Source organism: Cupressus sempervirens, chromosome 9 (assembly GCF_028749045.1).
Source record: "Cupressus sempervirens isolate cs-2001-9-10 chromosome 9, ASM2874904v1, whole genome shotgun sequence".
NCBI lineage: Eukaryota > Viridiplantae > Streptophyta > Pinopsida > Cupressales > Cupressaceae > Cupressus > Cupressus sempervirens.
The window spans coordinates 516,137,325-516,157,363 of record NC_143126.1 but is presented as its reverse complement, the minus strand read 5'-3'; the positions used below and the strand labels follow the sequence as shown (position 1 = coordinate 516,157,363).

Here is a 20,039-nt window from a genome sequence, read left to right as displayed (position 1 = left end):
GTGTTTGTTGATTCTCCGGCATATAAAAATCATATTTTTATGCATAAAGATCGTAATTTTATGCATAAAGATGATAAATTTATGCACAAGATCATAATTTGATGGATGAAAATCAAACTTTTATGCACAAAATCGTACATTTTTTACAAGTGTTGGTGTATTATTAGCAAACAAAATCGAATTTGAGTGCGCAAAAGGGAATAGAAATTTAAGGGAGTGGAGCACTTAGTGCTTCCTCGTCTTGTCCCTGTCAGAGGGAGTCATTCATGAAGATTCAAGAAAATATTCAGAGTCATTTTCACCGCTATACGCACCAAACGGAGAGGTTTATTGCTTCAGCAATTTTCCGCGTATGAAAAAATTGTTCCCCACCACCTCCCAAATGCTTCCTGACTCATCTAAACTTGTTTGTGTACATCTTTCATATCCACTACCATCGTCAGATAGCATAAATCTTGGTTTTGCTTTGATCTTGTTCGAATGGGTATACATTCCTGCCTTGTTAATCAGGGCCCAAGAATAAAATCACTGCCAAATCAATTATGAAATGTAAGGGGAGGGGGGCCTTTGCCTTTTCACTGTGACTCAACTTGTGTGATGTTAAATCAAGAAAAGCTAACCACCTTTCAGAAATCCTATTGGAGTTCATATGTGGCCGTGTTGTCTGGTATGCATTGGTGGGTCTACCTCCTCTTCATCTTCAGAGTCTATAAAAAATGGGGAATTGTGAATCAATGGGAGCATCCCAAAACTGAAGCTTTTGCAAATTGCTTAGTTTCTTGCAATATCAATGGGGATGGAGTTGTTTCAGAAAGCAAAGCCCTATATTGCAATGACTTCCCTTCAATTTGGGTATGCCGGGATGAATATAATAACTAAGGTTTCTCTCAATCATGGGATGAGCCACTTTGTCCTTGTAGTTTATAGGCATGCTGTCGCCACAGTTGTTCTTGCTCCATTTGCATACTTCCTTGAAAGGTATTTGTATAGTTGCTATAAAATCTTGAAATGATAAGATTGTCTTTGGATTCACTTTGTATAAGCTTTCCAATGTTCATCTTGAAGTGATAAGATTGTCTTTGTATCCACTTTGTATAAGCTTTTCACTTTTGATCTTAAAATGATAAGATTGTCTGTGGATTCAATTTGTATAAGCTTTCCAATGTTGAATCTTGAAATGATAAGATTGTCTTTGGATTCACTTTGTATAAGCTTTCCACTTTTCATCTTGAAATATGAAAAGATTGTGTTTGAACTTTGGATTCACTTTCTATGTGTTTTAGATTGATGTTTTTGAAGGTATTTGTGTAGTTGGTGTTAGTCTGTCAGAGTCTCTTGTTGAAATATGATATTTTTGTTTTGAAATTCTTTGTGTATATATTTATATTGACATTTTCAAAGGTATTTGTGTTTTGATATTGACTTTTCACGGTCCATATTGGAATATGATAAAATTGTCTTGGAATTCGTTGTGTATGTTTTTTATATTGACGTTTCAGAAGGTATTTTCTGTAACTCAATTGTGTTTCACCATATTGTATTTAATTGCAGGAAGGTGCGACCAAAGCTCACATTTTCCATATTTTGTCAAATATTTGCACTGGGTTTATTGGGGTGTGTACATTTTTCTCATTCTCTTGTCTCTGTAATTAGTCTATTTTGGAAAAAGTAGGATTTCGCATTTCAGCTAATAATGATGCACTCGCTTTGATTTGTTTAGGTGGTTCATCGTAAATCATATTAATAAGTAAATGATATTGGACAAGCAAATGTTATTTCAGATGAACCACCTAAACAAGTCAAAGCTTTAAGTATGCTGTTTAAGATCAGCCGAGTTTTGCTAACAATAAAATCGATGCGGTGACGCTTGAACAGATTGATGCTTATAAAAAGTATTTAACCTAGAGCTTGTAATGTAATGGCAGGCCTGTAATTGATCAGAATTTTTACTACCTGGGTCTGAAGTATACTTCCCCTACATTTGGGTGTGCAATGAGTAACTTGCTCCCTGCTATGACTTTTGTATTAGCTCTCATCTTCAGGTAATATCATAGTACCAAATTAGGACTCCTCTAAATTTCCCCTGTTTTCAATAGTGCAGCTTATGATTGGATGACTGTATTTTTATAGGATGGAAAAGGTAAAGATTCGAGAGATACGTAGTCAAGCAAAGATTATAGGAACTGTGGTGTGCGTTGGGGGAGCAATGTTAATGACTTTGTATAAAGGTCCCATTGTTCCCATGCTTTGGACTTCACATCAGCATGGCCACTCTTCAACTTCTGCTGCCTCTCATGACAATGATAGTGACTGGCTCAAAGGTTGCTTCTGTTTAATTGCTGCCACCCTTGCTTGGGCAGGTTTATTCGTTCTTCAGGTAACAAACATCCTTCCATTTTGTCAACATCTTTAGCTATAGCTATATTTTGTATTAGGGTTTCAGGGTCCCTTCAAAATCTGTTTTCACGTAATCAAAAGCATATCTAAATTCCCCTTGTTGATAAAATAGAATAACTGGTTGATTAATTGTTATTCGGATGCTACAAACAAGAAACAGATACAGCTATTGTTCACTTGAATGTTCAATGATGCATCCCCATATAAATCTATCCGTACATATTGTTGCCTTATGTTCTAATGCAATTCTAATGGGTGTACAGGCTTCTGTTCTTAAGAAGTATTCAGCACAACTTTCACTTGCTACCTTAATATGCTTCCTGGGCACATTACAATCAACTGCAATCACCCTGGCTGTTGAACGACGCCCATCTGCTTGGCAAATTGGATTCGACATGAACCTGCTTACCGCAGTCTACTCTGTAAGATAGATTTGCTTTTTCTTTTTTTCAGTCAGGCTTAAACATCACACCCTTAGTTCTGACTTACTTAGGTGATTCATCTGAAATCTCATTCATTAAAGCTTACCTAAAGTGTGATTTAGGATGAGTCACATAAGCATACTTTATGATTTGACTTGTTTAAGCGGCTTACCTAGAATCACATTCAATTTCTCTAGTACAACCCACTTATTGTTATCACTTAAGATGAGCTACATAAGCACACTCTTTGCTACTTGTTTTGGCAATTTATCTTTACTCAAATCTGCTTCTCTAGTAAAACCCCATCTATTGGTATGATTTCAGATAAGCCACCTAAGCAGTACTCTAAGGTGCGACTTATTACGTGGCTTATCTGACATCACTCTCACTTCTTCAATAGAACCCATCTATTAGTATGATTTAAGATGACCCAAACAAACAAATCAATGCCAAGAGTATGCTGTTTAAGCCAAACTTCTTCTTTTTTTTCCGAATAGTACTCGAGGCATGGTGCTAACAAGAGAGTAATCTGCAGGGAATAGTGGCTTCAGGAATAGCCTATTATGTGCAAGGACTATGCATGAGAGAGAAGGGTCCTGTATTTGCCACTGCATTCAGTCCACTGATGATGATAATTGTAGCAATCATGGACTCTGCCATTCTTTCTCAGAGCATCTATCTTGGAAGGTGTGTTTCTCTTAACTTTTTTCTTGTTAGCAGCTATGCAGCCATGGATTTCGTTGGTCTTACAAAGGGGACAGTTAACTTTTTTTTTTCTTAAAAGTTATAAAAGATTTTTCTTCAAAACGAAATTCGTGGTTGGATAGCCACTACCTGTTTCTTAGTGTTTTTTGAGGCATGAAACTTGTAATCAAGTGAAGGTCTGAATAAGATCATTTGATGCAATGCAGTGTGTTGGGAGGAGTAATGATAGTTGTGGGGCTCTACTCAGTTCTGTGGGGCAAAGTGAAGGATGCCAAGATCTCCCAAAGCACAGCCCCTGCCTCCTCAGAGTTCATACTTCCCACCAAGGCAGTACACAACAAGCTTCAAAACATGGAAGCAACTGAAACAGCTTCAAACAAGATAGATGTTTCTGTTTTCAATGTAGAGACCAAGCAGAGTGGGGAAAAGTAGTTGCCTGTGAAGAAAGAATTTGCAGGTTTAAATTATAGTTTTATAATTTTGAAGAGTGTGAGCGTGGTCGAGTTAGAATATTTGTTGCGGGGGACACGCATGCATGATTGATTCTCTACGTCCACTCGACATGATGTGAGTGGAATGTTAAGTAGCTGTTTTTATATTCTTCCATGAATCAAATGAATGCTTTTGTAAGCTTCCAATTGGTTTAATCTCAATTGCCCACTTACATTTTGGCCTTTTCTTCAAGGACAGAACAAAAACTCAAATAGCCCAATTGCATGATTGCAAGAATAAAGAAATGTATTCGCATTGTTCTATGCGCCTATAGAGCGTCTAGCTCATGAGGATAATTTAAAGAGTAGCATTAATGTCATATCTTTGCATGGTCAAAGCTCCTTCCTAAAATAATTGTTGTTAATTTAGTAATCTATTAAGGATCATGGGATATATATATAAGTTAATGTATTTATTTAATTAATTCTAAATAGAATTATGTTAAGTAGCTGTTTTTATCTATAGTTTATGTGGTTAATACATTGTAAAATCAATAAAAAGTGAAAAATCAAATTGGATCATTGCAAGACACATTTTCTGTGTAAAAGTCAATTAATTAGATAGATATATTATAGAAGTGACTTACATGTTCAATTTCTCTTGGTTTTATAGTTTCTTAGAGTAGAAAATGTCTTGTAAGTTTAAAATCAAGGATTCAAATAAGATATGAAGAATGTAGGTTTTGAAATGTTGAGTATCGATTTTGAAAATGGCAATAAAAGCACCAATATTTCTTGAAAGCTAGAATAGAGAGACATGAAGAGGAGTGGGGATCAAGAAAAAATACATAACCCACTAGTTACCAGGCTCTGCAAGAGGAAAGGTGGTAGGGAAAGCATTTGGAGTCTATAAGAGGAGAGAAAATGGGAATATGTTGGCAAGAGATCACTTATAATGAATGGTATGTTGTCATTAATGGAAACTACATACATTTTTCATAGTCATGTCAATATATTTTGATTTACTGATACTAAGTTGATTAAAGTCAACGAAGTATAGAATACATAGAAGTATATAGGTATAGTGAATGAATCAATACGAGAAAATGGAATCGATTTATGTAGTGTGATTCTAAACATATCAATTTTAGACAACTATAAGGATTTAATTCTATGATTGCAAGCCTTAGAGTTTTGAAATCCAGAAGATATTCATGTGAATGTTGGAGTTACAGTTGTGGTCGCGAACATAACAAAAATGAAAAGATTTCATCAATTACACTTGAATTTTGGCTAGAGGAATTATTTTGGTCAATGATTGTGTTTGAGTCAACTATAGAGTGTTTATCTTTTGTTTAGCATATCATGGATTGATAATTTGATCAAGTAAAGAGGATTGCTTTACATGTTTGCTTGGGACATAGCTAACTGACTAAGAAATGTTTTGAATGGATACATGTATATGATTGATCTTTGTCATGTGAAGCGAGAGGTGTGAGATATGATTGATGATATGATATGAAATGAGATGTGTGTGATGATCATATCATATTTTGATGTAAAGAACAAAATATAGAGCAAGTCTTCATGAGAATTGATCAAGCATAGGTGATGCTATTGTGTAATTCATTATTGGGTTATTCCCCACTTGTTGTTGTATTAGTTTGGGTTGTATGCCTAAAATATTTTAATAGACTAGTGTGCTCTAGGCAAGTGCCTAATGCTTTATTCATTTTCATAAATGTTTAACATGGCTCACTATTGTACTAAATCCTTTAATTAGGATAATTAGCTTTCTGTAGATTAATTATGTGGGTCACAACTCCCACATATGTTGTTATGAGTTCTTGGATTGCTTTTGTGTTGTGTTGCAATTTAGTTTTGCTTTATATGATATTTGTGAAATCACTTTAAGGTTAGTAAAAGAGCAAGAATGTTGATTCACAACCCCCCACCCCCCCCCACCCCGCACCCCCCCCTCCTTCGCCCTTCCCCCCACCCTCTCAGTGTTATTTCCTAATATAGAATACATATGTAGTACTACAAGAAGTAAAGAAGTGAGGGGAAGGGGAATCATGAAGGCTGAAGAGTGTGTGAGTAAGATGGTATGGATCAAGAATTAGAATGGTATCATACTTATATACTACATGTGAAAGAGAATGATGGAAAGAAAAACCCTAGAAATGCTTGAAGAAAGCATGAATACAATTATCAGGCTCAATTTTTTTGAATATTCAAGTGTCAAATGCACTTTTGGAGGAAGGTATTGGGAAATATAAAACCTCACAAATGGAGTGAAAATAGTTGGGAATCAAAATAATTCAAGAAAACTCAATACTGGAGAAAAAGTAAGTGAAGAAATGAAATAGAGAAAATGTCAAGGTTTAGGGTTCATGAGTTTATGTATGACATACGAGAAATAAGAAATTGCATATTGAATAAGTTAAAAGGAATCCAAGATATGTGGAAAAATGGAACTAGAAGGACATGAGAAGTTCTTGCCAAAAAGAAAGTCCATAAAGATGAAGTTAAGAAATACCGAAATTGAGTTTAGGAGAAAGCTACAAATGTTGGGAATACATGGACTTGCAAAACTCAAAATAGTAGAAGTCTGTAAGAAACCTAAATTTCCATAAGGAAAAGAGAAGAATAAACAATTATAGGATTGAGAGGAAGTAAGAAAATTGTAGAAGTCTACAAAAAGTTTTCAACTCCATAAATGATGATGGAGGAGGGGAAATGTAGGAATATACTAAGTTTTGAAAGTACAAGGGACCTCTATATTTTAATAAGAAATTGGAACATGCAATAATGAAAGAGTGTGAGGAAGTGGGGGAATTTCAATCATGTGCTGAAGTCAATAGAATTTCATTATTATACAAGATACATTGCGTCTTTGAACAAGAATTCAAGGAGTCAAATTTTGCATGGTTAAGGGAGATTTTAGACCTGTAAGTGGGGTCAACAATCTAACAAAGTGGATAGTGAAAGTACAAATGGAAGAAAGTCTAGGAAAAAAAGAATTTATTTGATGGACCAAAGCTTGAGATTATCTTCAAACCCATAAAGAAGATTAAAGCATGCAAGAAATCATTTAAGGTTTAAAGCTCTCTTTTTTCACTTATGGGATACAAAGTTATCAATATCTCTAAAGGCCTAGACTAATAACATAAAGGCAAATGAGAGCCAAGGAAGTGTGGATCAATAATGTGAGATGTACTATTTTTAACAATTATGATAATAAGAATCTCAAAATTTTAGGCCCAAAGGAAAGGAGAAATATGTGTATTAGAGATTGAGGAAATAAAGAAATGGCATCCATTGAAAAAGAAACAAAAATTCCTCAACAAACAAAAAGTAATCTTAGAGGCATTGTGAAAGGAAGGAAGGGATACCATATGTGAGAGTTTATATCTATTTAAGGATAAAAAGGGGTGGAAGAAATATAGAAGTGCAAAGATCTAGGTTACAGAGTGAGAGAATGCTACAAGATGGATACTCAAAAGTGTGTTTGAAGGATAAAAATGGAGTAAAAAATATCACGTATTTTATATATATAAAAGGGAAGACACAAATTGATTGAGCACAAATCTAGGCAAGGGAGATGATTGAAGAATTTTCACATTGATAATAAGTGGTGGGATAGGTTAGGCTAAAACAAAAAAGGAAATACCAAACTTTACAAAAAAAAGGATTGTTGAAGTGAATTCCAACAATCACTCTAATTAGAGACATGTGTCTCTTACAAGAACAACAAGATCCTAAATATCTTTGAGGCAAGAATCCAAATAAATATAATGTAAACAAGGCTCTAGGAAAAACTAATATCTCTTTCTAAAGGCTTCATGTTGAACTAAGATATATCTCACAACAGTGTTGGTTACATTTATAATGATTCTTCCTCCCATTTAGGGTGTAAACAGTGGCACTCTAAATAGATTGACATGGAGGAATGATGTGCATGTGTTGGTCTTTATTTTTTGGTTGTCTCAGGGAATTTTGTTTTCATTATTCAGATGCGTCATTGGAGCTATAAATGTGGTGTCTTATAGTGTATAGGTCTGGGGGAATTTTGTTTTGAGATGTTGTTATTGGCTTTCTTGTAGCCAATATTGCAATAGGTGAATACTCTCTAACTCTTTTTATCTAAACATTTATATAATAAAGTAATTCAACTCAATATTTTGTAATAATTTTCTAATGAAGGAAATAGGAATTTTTTAATATCCATTCATATTTCTCTAGAGGAAAATAATATAAATAATGTAGAAGAAAGTGAGATATAATAAAACAAGTGAAGGGTATTAAATAGTCCTATGAATATTCAATACCAATTCCAATTTAAGTCTCTCATAATGTTCCATGATTGAGTTAGTTGACTCCTTATTCCAATTGGTTGGTTATCCTTTCTTCATGACCACATTTCAAATGACCTTGTTTTATTAATGAAGTTCGTAATAACTACATTAAAAAGGTGATTCTTCCAAAGGTGGATTGCAATACTTTAGGTATTTTGGAATAAAGGGTGAGATCTATCACCTGTATTCTTTCTAGATCTATCAGCTACCCATCCTTTAATATGATATGCTTTAAAATATTAGCTTCTGTGACATTAAACACACTATGTAGTATTTGATTTAATTTCATACCCAAAATACCTCTTGAAAATCAATTCCAATTATTTGCAAGAGTAATTTCTATCGTTAGAGTAAGCCATCAGTCATCTTGGTAAACCACCACTATTTGTATTTTCAAACCAACAAAGGCAATGTCCATTGTCTTTTGGAAGGTGGCTCCATCAATCTTTAGCTCAACCAACAACCTTAAAGAAACAAATGGATCCAAGAAGGTATGACTCTTATCTTATGTTTCTTAGACTCTTTGACCATAGCCTAATTATATCTAAAAAAGAAATCAATCATTAATATCAATGATCTATATTTAGTAGCAATTAGTAATCTTTTAGGAATTTGATGTTCAATTTTCTCAATCTTTCCATTATTTCCTAATACAATCAAGTGAATGTATCCATACAAGCTTTAGATCTTAATATGTATTCAACCAACTTTTGTTTGCTACCTTACTATGCATCCAAGGCACATTATAGTCAACTTCAATTATACTAACTATTGAACAACACCCATCTTTGTAACAATCAATATTGCTAATATACATGTCTACTATAGTCTACTTTGTAAGTTTCTATTTTCTTATTTTAAATTAGATTTAAACAGCAATCTTTAAACTTTGATTTGTTTAAGTGATTCATCATTAACCACATTTACTTAAATATATTTATGTGAATCATTTGAAATCACCTTCACTTTTTAAATAGAACCCATCTACCAATATTATTTCAAATGAACCACTCAAACAAATCAACAGAGTACTTATGAAATATTGTTTAAACCAAACCTTTATACTATTATTATTAGAATAAACATGGTGTTAACTAGAGCGCAATTTGTGAGAGGAGGGTCCCTTTTTTCCCATATAATCTAAGTTGGCAAGGGGGTTTCTCTAAGCTTTGTCTAGTTCTTCATGACATCAAACTAACAAGCAAGTCAAGCTCCCAAACAAACTTGAAAACTATGGAAGCAAGTAAAAAAGTTGTAGACAAGATAGGTATTATTGTTTTTAGTGTAAGGACCAAGGAGAGTGAGGAAATGTAGAACCTTGTCATTTGAAGAGAATATGCAGTTTTAAAATATAATTTTAATATTTATGAATAACAAAGGGAGTGAGTGTGAGAACACTGAGAACATTTGTTAGGGAAACGTGTATGCATGATTGAATCTATACGTCCTTTTGACAAGATGTGAGTGGAATGTTTAGTATTGTTTTCTATATTGTTCCTTAAATCTTGTAAGCTTTCTATTTGTCTAATCTCAATTGCCCACTAATATTTTGGCCTTTTCTTAGGTACAAAACAAAAACTCTAATAGCACAAATGCATTATTGCAATAATAATAAAGATGAATATTCACATTGGCGAGTGTCTATAGAACGTTCAACTCGGGAGGACAAATAAAGAACTAAAAAGGCATTAATAACCCCATCATTACACAGTCAAGACTCTTAGATTTTTAAGGTAGAATATAATATGAGCTATCAATTTAGCAATAAAAAGAATAAACAATCATAAATTTTATTAAGAGTTTAATTTTAACTTTTATAATATCTAGTTAATGCATTCAATTAGATTAATTTTTAGTCAAGTATTTCTTACATTGTTGAACTTATTGAAAATCGAAAATAAAATTGGGTTATAGTAAATAGTAGTTTGTATGTAAGTCAATTAGTTAGATGTAAAAATCATAAAAGTGACTCATACTTTCCATTTCTCATATTTGAATAATGTTCAAGAGTAGAAATGGCGTGCAAGTCCAATATCAAATATTCACACATTGATATACAAAGAAGGATTAAGAATAGATAATCAATTATGCATGGTGAGAATATGAGATATTCTATGATTTTTAAACATGATGAAAAACACTAAAGCCCCAAGACAAAGAGAAATTAAGAAAATAAAGAAATAACATCCATTAAAAAAGAAGTCTAAATTTCCTCAATGGATGCGAACTAATCTCATAGGCATATGGAAAGGAGGGAAGGGATGTCATAATATGAAAGTTTAAATCCTTGAAAGGATAAAGGAGTTGGAAGAAATATAGAAATGCAAAGATATGGGGAATGGACTAAGACCGGGCTATTAGATATATACTCAAAAACCTTTAAAATAATAACAATAAAGACAAATGTCACGTTTAGAAGAAATAAAAAATTATTTTGGCATATAAATGAAGTATTAGGGGAAACATAATTCACACCAAGAAAAGATTTGGCCAATGGGACCATTCAAGAATTCTCACAATATTGATCAATGATGGCATAGCATAAGTTAAAACAATAAAAGAAATACCAAAATAAACAAAATAAAATAAAATAAAATGGTGTAGTAAAATCCAACATTAACTCTAATTAAAGACATGTGTCTTTTACAAGAACAATAAGAACCAATCTATATTTGAGGTTGAAACCAAAATAAATAAAAAGAAAACCTAGGACCACTAAAAAATATCAAATTTAAGAAAAATTAAAACCATTTTTTGAAAAGATTCTTATTGAGCGAAAATGATTCTAGCTCCAATGAATAGTATAAAAAATTCATAGGCTTAACAAGAGCATAATCCTATTTTGTAGATAGTAAATTCATTTAACTCAATATATGCATACCTTCTAAATAATGAATCAAGTTTTGTATACCCATCAACATTTTTGTATATAAAAAAGTGGAATGGTGTAGAAAGAAATTATATTAAACAAGTGAAAGATAGTTAATTTAACAAACTCAATATTTGCAATAACTTCCTAAATAAGAAAAAAATAGGAATGATGTAGAAAGAAATGAAATGAAAAAAAGCAAGCAAAGGACTTTAAGTAGTCAAGGCTTTCCATTATCAATTATATTTTAAGTGTCTCTTTGATTTGCATGAAAGAACTCGTGGACTTCTTATTGTAATAGGCTCAATCCCTATTTTCTATAAATGAAAAAAAGGCCCAATCCCTATTTTCTAATAGGCTCAATCCATCACCTTTTTTCTATAGAAAAAAATAGGAATGATGTAGAAAGAAATGAAATGAAACAAAGCAAGCGAAAGACTTTAAGTAGTCAAGGCTTTCCATTATCAATTATATTTTAAGTGTCTCTTTAATTTCTATGAAAGAACTCGTGGACTTCTTATTCTAATAGGCTCAATCCCTTCTTGAGTGCCTTTGAAATGACCTTTGTTTTCATAACAAAGTTAGTAATAACTATCTCAAGGGTTTGATTTCTAAAGCACTAAAATATTTTAACTATTCTAAAATGAGGGATGATATCTGAATATTATCTTCAATCTTTCTAGATCTACCATTCACTCATCCTTTCACATTCTATACCCCCAAAAAATATCTTCCTCGATACCAAACACTGAATTTAAGAAAAATCTATGTACAAAATACATTTTGCAAATCAATTTAAGCTATTTGCAATAGTCATTCCTATTCTTAAAATAGAACATCAAGTCATCTTGATAAAACACTATATCCTTTTTTCTCAAACAAACAAAAAGTGTCTACTATCCTTTTGGAAGTGGCTTTATCATTTTTCATCTCAACTAGCAACCTTACATAAACAAATTAGCCCCGAGAAATTATAAATATTAATTAAAGTTTTTCAGATTCCTTGACCACGACCTAATCATATGTTGAAAAGCACTCAACCATTGACATCAAATCTTATCATATCACCCTTAAATGTTTGCTTTGTGTTCTTATACGGTCACCCTTAAACATTACATACTAAGGAAAAAAATAAGCCTACAAAAAGTAAGTCAACTTTGATTATTTAATACTTTCAACCTAAGAATCAAACATGTATATATTGTTTAAACAGTTCCTTCTTATACAATCTAATGAAAGAAAGTATCTACATTAGTTTTAACTCTTAAAAAGAGACACGGCTATCCTCCATCCAAATTGTATAGTTGACCAATTTTCAAAACATCAACGTCCATATTCGTAGAAGTTAAATAGAGCATAAACTTTCTTAGTGCGGTCTATTATATAAACTTCGAAAAATATGGAAGTAAGTGAAATAGTTGCACACAATATACATATTATTATTTTCAATGTAATAGCCAAGGAGAGTGAGGAAAAGTAGAAGCTTTTAGAAAGGAAATGTGAAGTTTACATAATAATTATTGTATTTCTTTTGAAGGGCAAAGGAAGGGAGTTTGAGTAGAGGTAGAATATTTGGTAGGAAAATATGCGTGCATGATATATTCTATGTGTCCCCTCAGACGTGATGTCAGTGGAATGCTAAGCATTTGTTCCATAAATCTTGTAAGCTTCTTATTTGTTTAATATATTTATTACCCACTAACATTTTGGCCTTTTCTTTAAGTACAAAACAAAAGCTCAAATAGCCAATTTGCATGATTGCAACAAAGATATTTATTCACATTGTTCTCAGTGTCTATACAACGTTCAACTCGGGAGGATAAAAAAAGAAATGAAAAATACATTAATAAAATATCGTAGCATGGTCAAGGCTCTTTGTTGTTTAAGGTAGACTACAATATGTTATTAATTAATTTAGTGATGTGGAGCATAAACAATTGGGCATTTTATTAGGAGTTTAATTTTATCTTTTACAATATCTAGCTATTGCATGCAATCAAATGAATACTTATGAAATTGTCGTTATTCAAGTGTCCTTTTGTGTCTTTTGTGATAATTCTATGTTTTGGGAAAATTGTAAGTAGTCAATAAATTATAAAATTGATTGAAAGTTAAAAATAAAATTGGGTTATGGTAAATTGTATTTTCTATATATGTTGATTAATTAGAGGAAAAAATCTTAGAAGTGACTTTTATTTCTGATTTCTCTGTTTAAGTAGTGTCTAGGAGTACAAAATATTTTACAAGTTTAATATTAGAAATTCATATTTCTGTATACAAAGAGGGATTAAAAATAGCGAATGGTTTGGAATACTGAGTACAGTTTTTCACTTGGGGATGAAGGCATTAAAAATCATAAAAGCTGAAAAATAGAGAGAAATATTGATAGGAGCAAGAGAAAATGCATACCCATTGCTAGAGAAAGGAATTAAGGATGGAAAGGTAATCTTAAAATATCATGAGAGAGAGAGAGTGTGTGTGTGTGAGTGAGAGAGAGAGAGTGTAATGCCTTGTCAAGGAACCCAAGAGAATAACATAACTATTAAGGGAAAAAGCATAGTATATTTTTTTAAACATAAAACTACAACACATACATTTCATTATTGATTCTTCTAGCAATAATATCATTTGATATATTTCAATAAATGGAAATATGAATGCTTAACATTAAGTGATAACCAAATACTCATAGGTTCCCTAACATCACTTCTAGCAACACATACATACATAAAAATATATGAAGACCGCCATACATATGTGAACATGATTGCATTAGGAATATCTAAATAAAATATTAAAATCAAGTAACATAAAGATCACATGATCTCATAATCCAAGACCATAATCTTTTATAGTTATATCCTTTCATAAGAATATTACATGTCAACATTTATAAATAATAAGTACTATACAACATGCCATGTTCACATATGCATTTTTACATTTGTTCCTCCAAGGAGATATCAATATCAAAATGGATACAATGTCAATATGATAACATAATCATCCAATACAACAACATGAAGTTGCACAATGAGATAAGAAGAACAAATGAATACATCTGGCCACTCAGACACGAAGTTGCAAGAAGGATACATGCATGAAGTAGGTCCATCCAAGGATCTCGAACAACTCTAGAAAACTAATCGATAGCTAAAAGGTAGGAAATCTCATCCAAGAATTGACATAGTAAAATACAAGGGTAGACACAATACCAAGAATAATCACAAAATATACATCATATACCATAGGCAACCTATAAGGATCAATAAAGGGAATCCTAAGGCACAAATAGGAGAGTGCCATCACATAGTCCTCTCACTATCTTGGGTTATCCTGGAATGGTCACCCTCTCTAGACCCCCAACCCTTAGGCGAGGACTCATGTGGAACCAACTTTTCTTTCATGAAGACAAGGAAGTCGATCTGGAAACTCTATATCACACAGGGATCCAAACTAGCACTTGGTACTTCTCCAACCCATCCTTAGTCTATGCAAGCACACAAGGCCATGGGAGAGACTTCACAATTATCTTTTTTTTAATGTGCATTCCAACCTAATTTATTTTATTATGTTTCCACTTGATTAAAACTCCACAATGGGTTATCTAGGATTGACCACTTTGGGCCCCATGCCCCATTGCAAGCAAATCTCCTAGAAATGCCCCTAGAAAACCCTCCTATGATCTAAACTCAATCTCAAAGAAATAACCACAAGAAAATATTCATAAATATTCATAATAAAATAAATACAAGATAAGAACTTGGAATATTACCCAACATTAATAATATGATCCACACTACAAGTATAACAAGAGATCATCAAAAATGTATAAACCTCACAATAAGAATCACATAGGGTCTTTCTAGGATACATAATAGAGACATAATTTCTAATATGACATATCTTATCCTTAATTCCCCTTATGGATCCTTCCCATCATAAGCCTAAAATAACATTGATTTAACAAATGCACATTTTAACTACAAATGCATATTTTAGCTCTAAAAACACTGTAAGAAACATAATCAATTAAAGAATATCACGAGAACCACACTCATCAAAAATTCAACATAAAAGTAATCATAAAAATAGGACCTTCGTGTGACATCACTTTCATTATTAGGATCACAACATAATAACACGTCAAATTGACATGTCAAAAATATATACAGAATAGAAACCTATAAAATCCTAGCCTTTGGTACACATAGAATACCCATTCATAAAGAGGTTACAAAATGATCCACGAGGTATCAAATAAAAGTAATCTTTATGCACAAATGATCCCCCTAGTAATTGTGAACTACAAGGAGATGCTTATATTTAGAAGAATATTTTCCAAACTTATCACTAAATAATTTATAATAAAATAATTGTTAGCATGAATGCTAATGGTATTCCTTTGGGGGATTATCCTAAGCATTAGTTAGCATGTGGCATGATTGACATGTTGCATTCATGACTATGTTTTTCATTGATGACAACATAGTATGGTTTTTGTAAAGACTGGCAGAGTATCAAACATAAATTGTAATTGTACGGACATAGTTTTGATGTTTAGATGATACGCAATTAAGAACATGCTCCAAACTATTTCATAATGATGAGGTTAAGTATGTATAACATAAATTGAATATATACATGAGTTACAAAGAGCAGTGTAGAGATAGAGTACCTGAGAAGTAATTTCTAATGATTGAATTGTATCTCCTAATAGAGCTATTATAATCAAGGTACACAAAGTTATAAAGTGATAGAGGATAGTTTGAGGATGATGTCAACAAGTGCACAAGTCCTGGAGTCGCACGTGTGATAATTTGTTAAGATTGTGAGCTAAAAAGGTTATGTGATTGTGAAATATTTATTTTCTTAATATGGCCCTATTATAATGAATTGGGAAAGCCTCAAGGCTAACTCAAGGAATTTTTTTGAGGACTTGTTATAAAGGAAAGTATTTTCCTTGATTGTAAAGTGTGATTGTGATGTGAATTAAGTGTGAAATGTGCAAATAAGGAGCAAAGTATTTGGTAAATGCGACTAAGAAATCCAAGGGATTATTGGATGCAAAGTCGGTGATCTAGTTTCGAGATCAAAAGGAGCAAAAGTCTGATTGACTAGACAAAGGAAGAGGAAACAAAGTACAACTCAATTCTATTCTATTATTTTGAAAGGAATAATATAGAGATCATTTGGATAGTAGGTTCATTGGTCTTTCTTGTTAACAATTGGCTAATGAAGATATGTAATTGTTGTCATTTGTGGCAACACATGATGTACATGCTTATAGGAAACCTTGGAAATAAAGATACTGAGCTTTTAGTACTCAAAAAGTTGTCTAACTATGAATTTGGTTACAACAGTGTATTGTTTTGTATGTAACTTGCTATTGACATCATATTAAGACTAGCGAAGTTAGATGGAGATTGTATACATGTTTATGATGATGTATATAACCTTGGAAATTAGTACAAACTATAAAGAAAAGAGATATTCATGTTTTACTAGTGAAACGGGATAGTGGAATTAAAGGAAAGGAATTATTTTATTTACAAAATAATTACTTAACCAATTAGGGCCAACATCCTAGATGTTTACTCAAAGTTGGAAAAGTATATTGTGGTCTTAACTGATCTAACAACAATTTGTGAAAAGGCATGGTATTTATGCAAAGGACATCTTGCGAATTCAAAGCGTGTAATGTGTAAGTTATGCAAGTATTATGATATGTAAACTTTCTATGAAAGTTATATATGTGAAGTTTGAGAAGCTATTTTTGTGATCCGAGATCGAGCTGAAGATTAGAGATCAGTTAAGAAAGAAGTTATAGTAACTATATTCTAGAAGTCTGATTACTAGTTTGGGTAGTGAGCTCTTCTTCTAATTGGAAGTGAATGTTTGGGCAGTGGGCTCATCTTGCATCTACTGTACTACAAATCCTAAAAGGGTTGGCACAACTCCTAATAGGGTTGGAATCTCCTAACAGGGATTCAAAGTCTCCTAATAAGGACTCTCTTTACTAAATTTTCTCATTAACTCCTAACAGGGTCCATCCTCTAACAAGGAACTTATATATCAATATATAATATCTAGTGGGTATCATCCCCACTAGAGTTTTCCCTAGTTAACAAAATATGATGTTATGAGTTATCTTTGTGCATGCTTATTATTACTATTCAACATTACTTGTTTACTTTGCTATGTATGGTTTAAAGTAATAAACAATATCTAGTTGGCAACAAAATTTTGTAGATTACGGATTCACCCCCACCCCCCCCCAATAATTCCTATTTCTAACACTTTCCCCTAAAGTTATTTGGACAATAAGTCCATTTTCCTTCTACAACTCCTACTAGGGTTGGAATCTCCTAACAGGGACTGATCTGTACTAAATTTTTTCATAGACTCCTAACATGGTCCATCCCTTAACAAGTAATATTTATATTAGCACATCATCTTGTGGGTATCATATCCACCAGGGTTTTCCCTCTGATCAAGGGTTTCATTAGTTAACATAAATTTTATATTGTGTATAAGTATCTTGTTATGGTTGTTTATTATATTGTTCATATGGTTAAGGTTTAATAAGGTTGATAATTGTTTGATCCCCCCCCTCCTCTCAATTATATTGGTGGACTATATATTCTAACAATTGACATCAGAGCCTTAGGTCCTTGAAGAGAAAGCTTAACATCTTTGGGAGATCAATGGCGAGTCACTTTAGAAAAGATAGTTCTAAGTTTGGTGGGGTTAACTATGATAGCTGGAAAGAAAAGATGAAGACTCATCCACTATGTATGGGTCCAGGATATTGGCTCTTGATAAAAGATGAGAAAATAATTATGGGAGAAAGAAATCTTGACAAATGTTGTGAAGCAAAAAGAGATTTGTTCATGTGCAATATGAGAGCCAAAGAAACCTTACTAACAATTCTTCTTGAGAATGAATACAATAAAGTAAAGTCACTTGTAACATCTCATAAGATTTGGAAAGATTTAGAATCTATTTTTGAAGGGGACACACATACAAAAATGATAAAGATTACATAATTGGATATGCTTGTTTCAAGATGCTAAAATGATGGAAGATAAAGTTGTAAGAATTTATGTTGGTAGGATATCTAAGAATTTTTTAGGATTCAAGTCATATGATGGATCTAAGGAAGAAGATGAGATTGCATGGAAGATCTTGAAAAATTTGACACCACCATTCAAACTAGTAGCTCAGGTGATTGAATTATTAATACCCTATACTAAGAAGTTCACCAAGGAAACTTTTCTTGGAAGATTGAAACCACCAGAGGCTAGTTTGAGATAGTCTAGAGAATTGACAAGAGTGGAGACAACTTTTAGTGCCTTAAGTATTCATCCATGCTTATCTAGAAGTGCAAGCACTCATGGAGATTTTGCTAGCAATAGCAGAACCAGATCGAAAGAAGATAAAAAGATTGAAGAAGGTATACCCCTACTTGTAAGAAAAGAACCAAATGGTAAGAGAATATTTAAATGTTGGACTTGTAATGAATTTGGTCATTAGGCATCTAAGTGTCCTAAACGAGAGAAAAGTATAAAGGAAATTTTAAGCCTAAAAGACCTAGAAATTGTTTGTATGCAAATAAAGATGAGGAATATGAGGAAAGAGTTCAAAGTGCAAGTGATAATGAGCTAGGATTTTTTGCCATAAAAGAAGATGATCTTGACATAGAAATTAGAGAAGTGAAGGCTCTAGTTTCGTAGGTAGAAAATAAATCTAATCAGATAGTATATAGTGGATGTTTACATCGCATGATTGGTGATATGAACAAATTTGTTAAATTTAGGAATCATGATGGAGGTATTTTTAGGGTTATTAACAATGAAGCCTATCACATAACAGGGATAGGATATATTACTCTTAATGGAAAAACTAACACTGATGATGTTTACTTTGTCGATCGTTTACAACATAGCTTGTTGAGTGTTGGATAGTTCATGGATAAATTTTACTAGTTGCAATTCACAAAAAAACTTTCATTATCAAAGATAAAGATTGTAAGATGATTGGAATAGGTACAAGATCCAGAGGTAATGTATTTTAGTTGAATCCTATTGAGATGACATGTTTGGTTGCAAAAGTGCATAAAATTTGGTTATGGCATAGAAGGTTTTTGTCATATAAACTTTGATAACATGGTAAAGGTTAGTAGCACATTTTCAGTTAGAGATTTTCCTAAGATAATGAAGCCTGCTAATGTTGTTTGCAAAGAGCATACCATGGCTAAGTACAAGAAGGTGTAATTTCAGAGAAAAAGGCTCACTACTACAAAGAAATTGGATATTGTTCATACAGATTTAAGTGGCCCTACCAGGACAAAAGGATACTATGGAGAAAGGTATTTTATAATTTTTGTTGATGATTTCACTAGATTGATGTGGGTAGTATTTCTCAAAGAGAAATCTGAAGCATTTGAGAAGTTCAAGATATTTAAAAATAGAGTTGAGAATGAATCTGGTGTTAAGATTAAATGTTTGAGATCATATAGAGGAGGAGAGTTTACTTCTAGAGATTTAGCATGTTTTGTGAAAAGAATCAAATTAAGAGAGTTATCATCACCTAAGACCCCTAAGCAAAATGAGATAGCAAAAAGAAGAAATAGATCATCATCAGAGACAACAAGATTAATGATGTTTGAGAATGATGTATCCAAGGCATTTTGGAGAGAAGCAGTCAATAAAATAGTGTACACCATGAACATAGTACATATCAGAAAAGATACAAATAAGACTCCTTATGAATTGTGGTTTGGTCATACACCTTCAGTAAAGTATTTCAAAATCTTTGGAAGCAAGTGTTATATAAAGAGAGATGATGATGTTGG

General features: G+C 32.5%; 1 protein-coding gene across 1 annotated transcript; it reads left to right on the top strand.

Moving 5' to 3' along the window:
• Positions 1-739: 739 nt before the first annotated feature.
• LOC149539622 (WAT1-related protein At5g07050-like) lies at positions 740-4,335 on the top strand. The gene is made up of 7 exons (XM_089800851.1): positions 740-978; positions 1,552-1,614; positions 1,926-2,042; positions 2,131-2,377; positions 2,661-2,819; positions 3,355-3,506; positions 3,731-4,335. The coding sequence occupies exons 1-7, from the start codon at positions 791-793 to the stop codon at positions 3,954-3,956; spliced, it is 1,152 nt and encodes a 383-aa protein (XP_089656977.1). The 5' UTR covers positions 740-790; the 3' UTR covers positions 3,957-4,335.
• The last annotated feature ends 15,704 nt before the right edge of the window (positions 4,336-20,039 follow it).

What these genes read in the sequence shown, in the direction of transcription:
- LOC149539622 (XM_089800851.1), top strand. Translation starts at nt 791, where the DNA reads ATGGGGATGGAGTTGTTTCAGAAAGCAAAGCCCTATATTGCAATGACT. An exon ending in TTTGCATACTTCCTTGAAAG is followed by an intron (nt 979 to 1,551) that starts GTATTTGTATAG and finishes ATTTAATTGCAG; the next exon opens with GAAGGTGCGACCAAAGCTCA. An exon ending in CAGAGCATCTATCTTGGAAG is followed by an intron (nt 3,507 to 3,730) that starts GTGTGTTTCTCT and finishes GATGCAATGCAG; the next exon opens with TGTGTTGGGAGGAGTAATGA.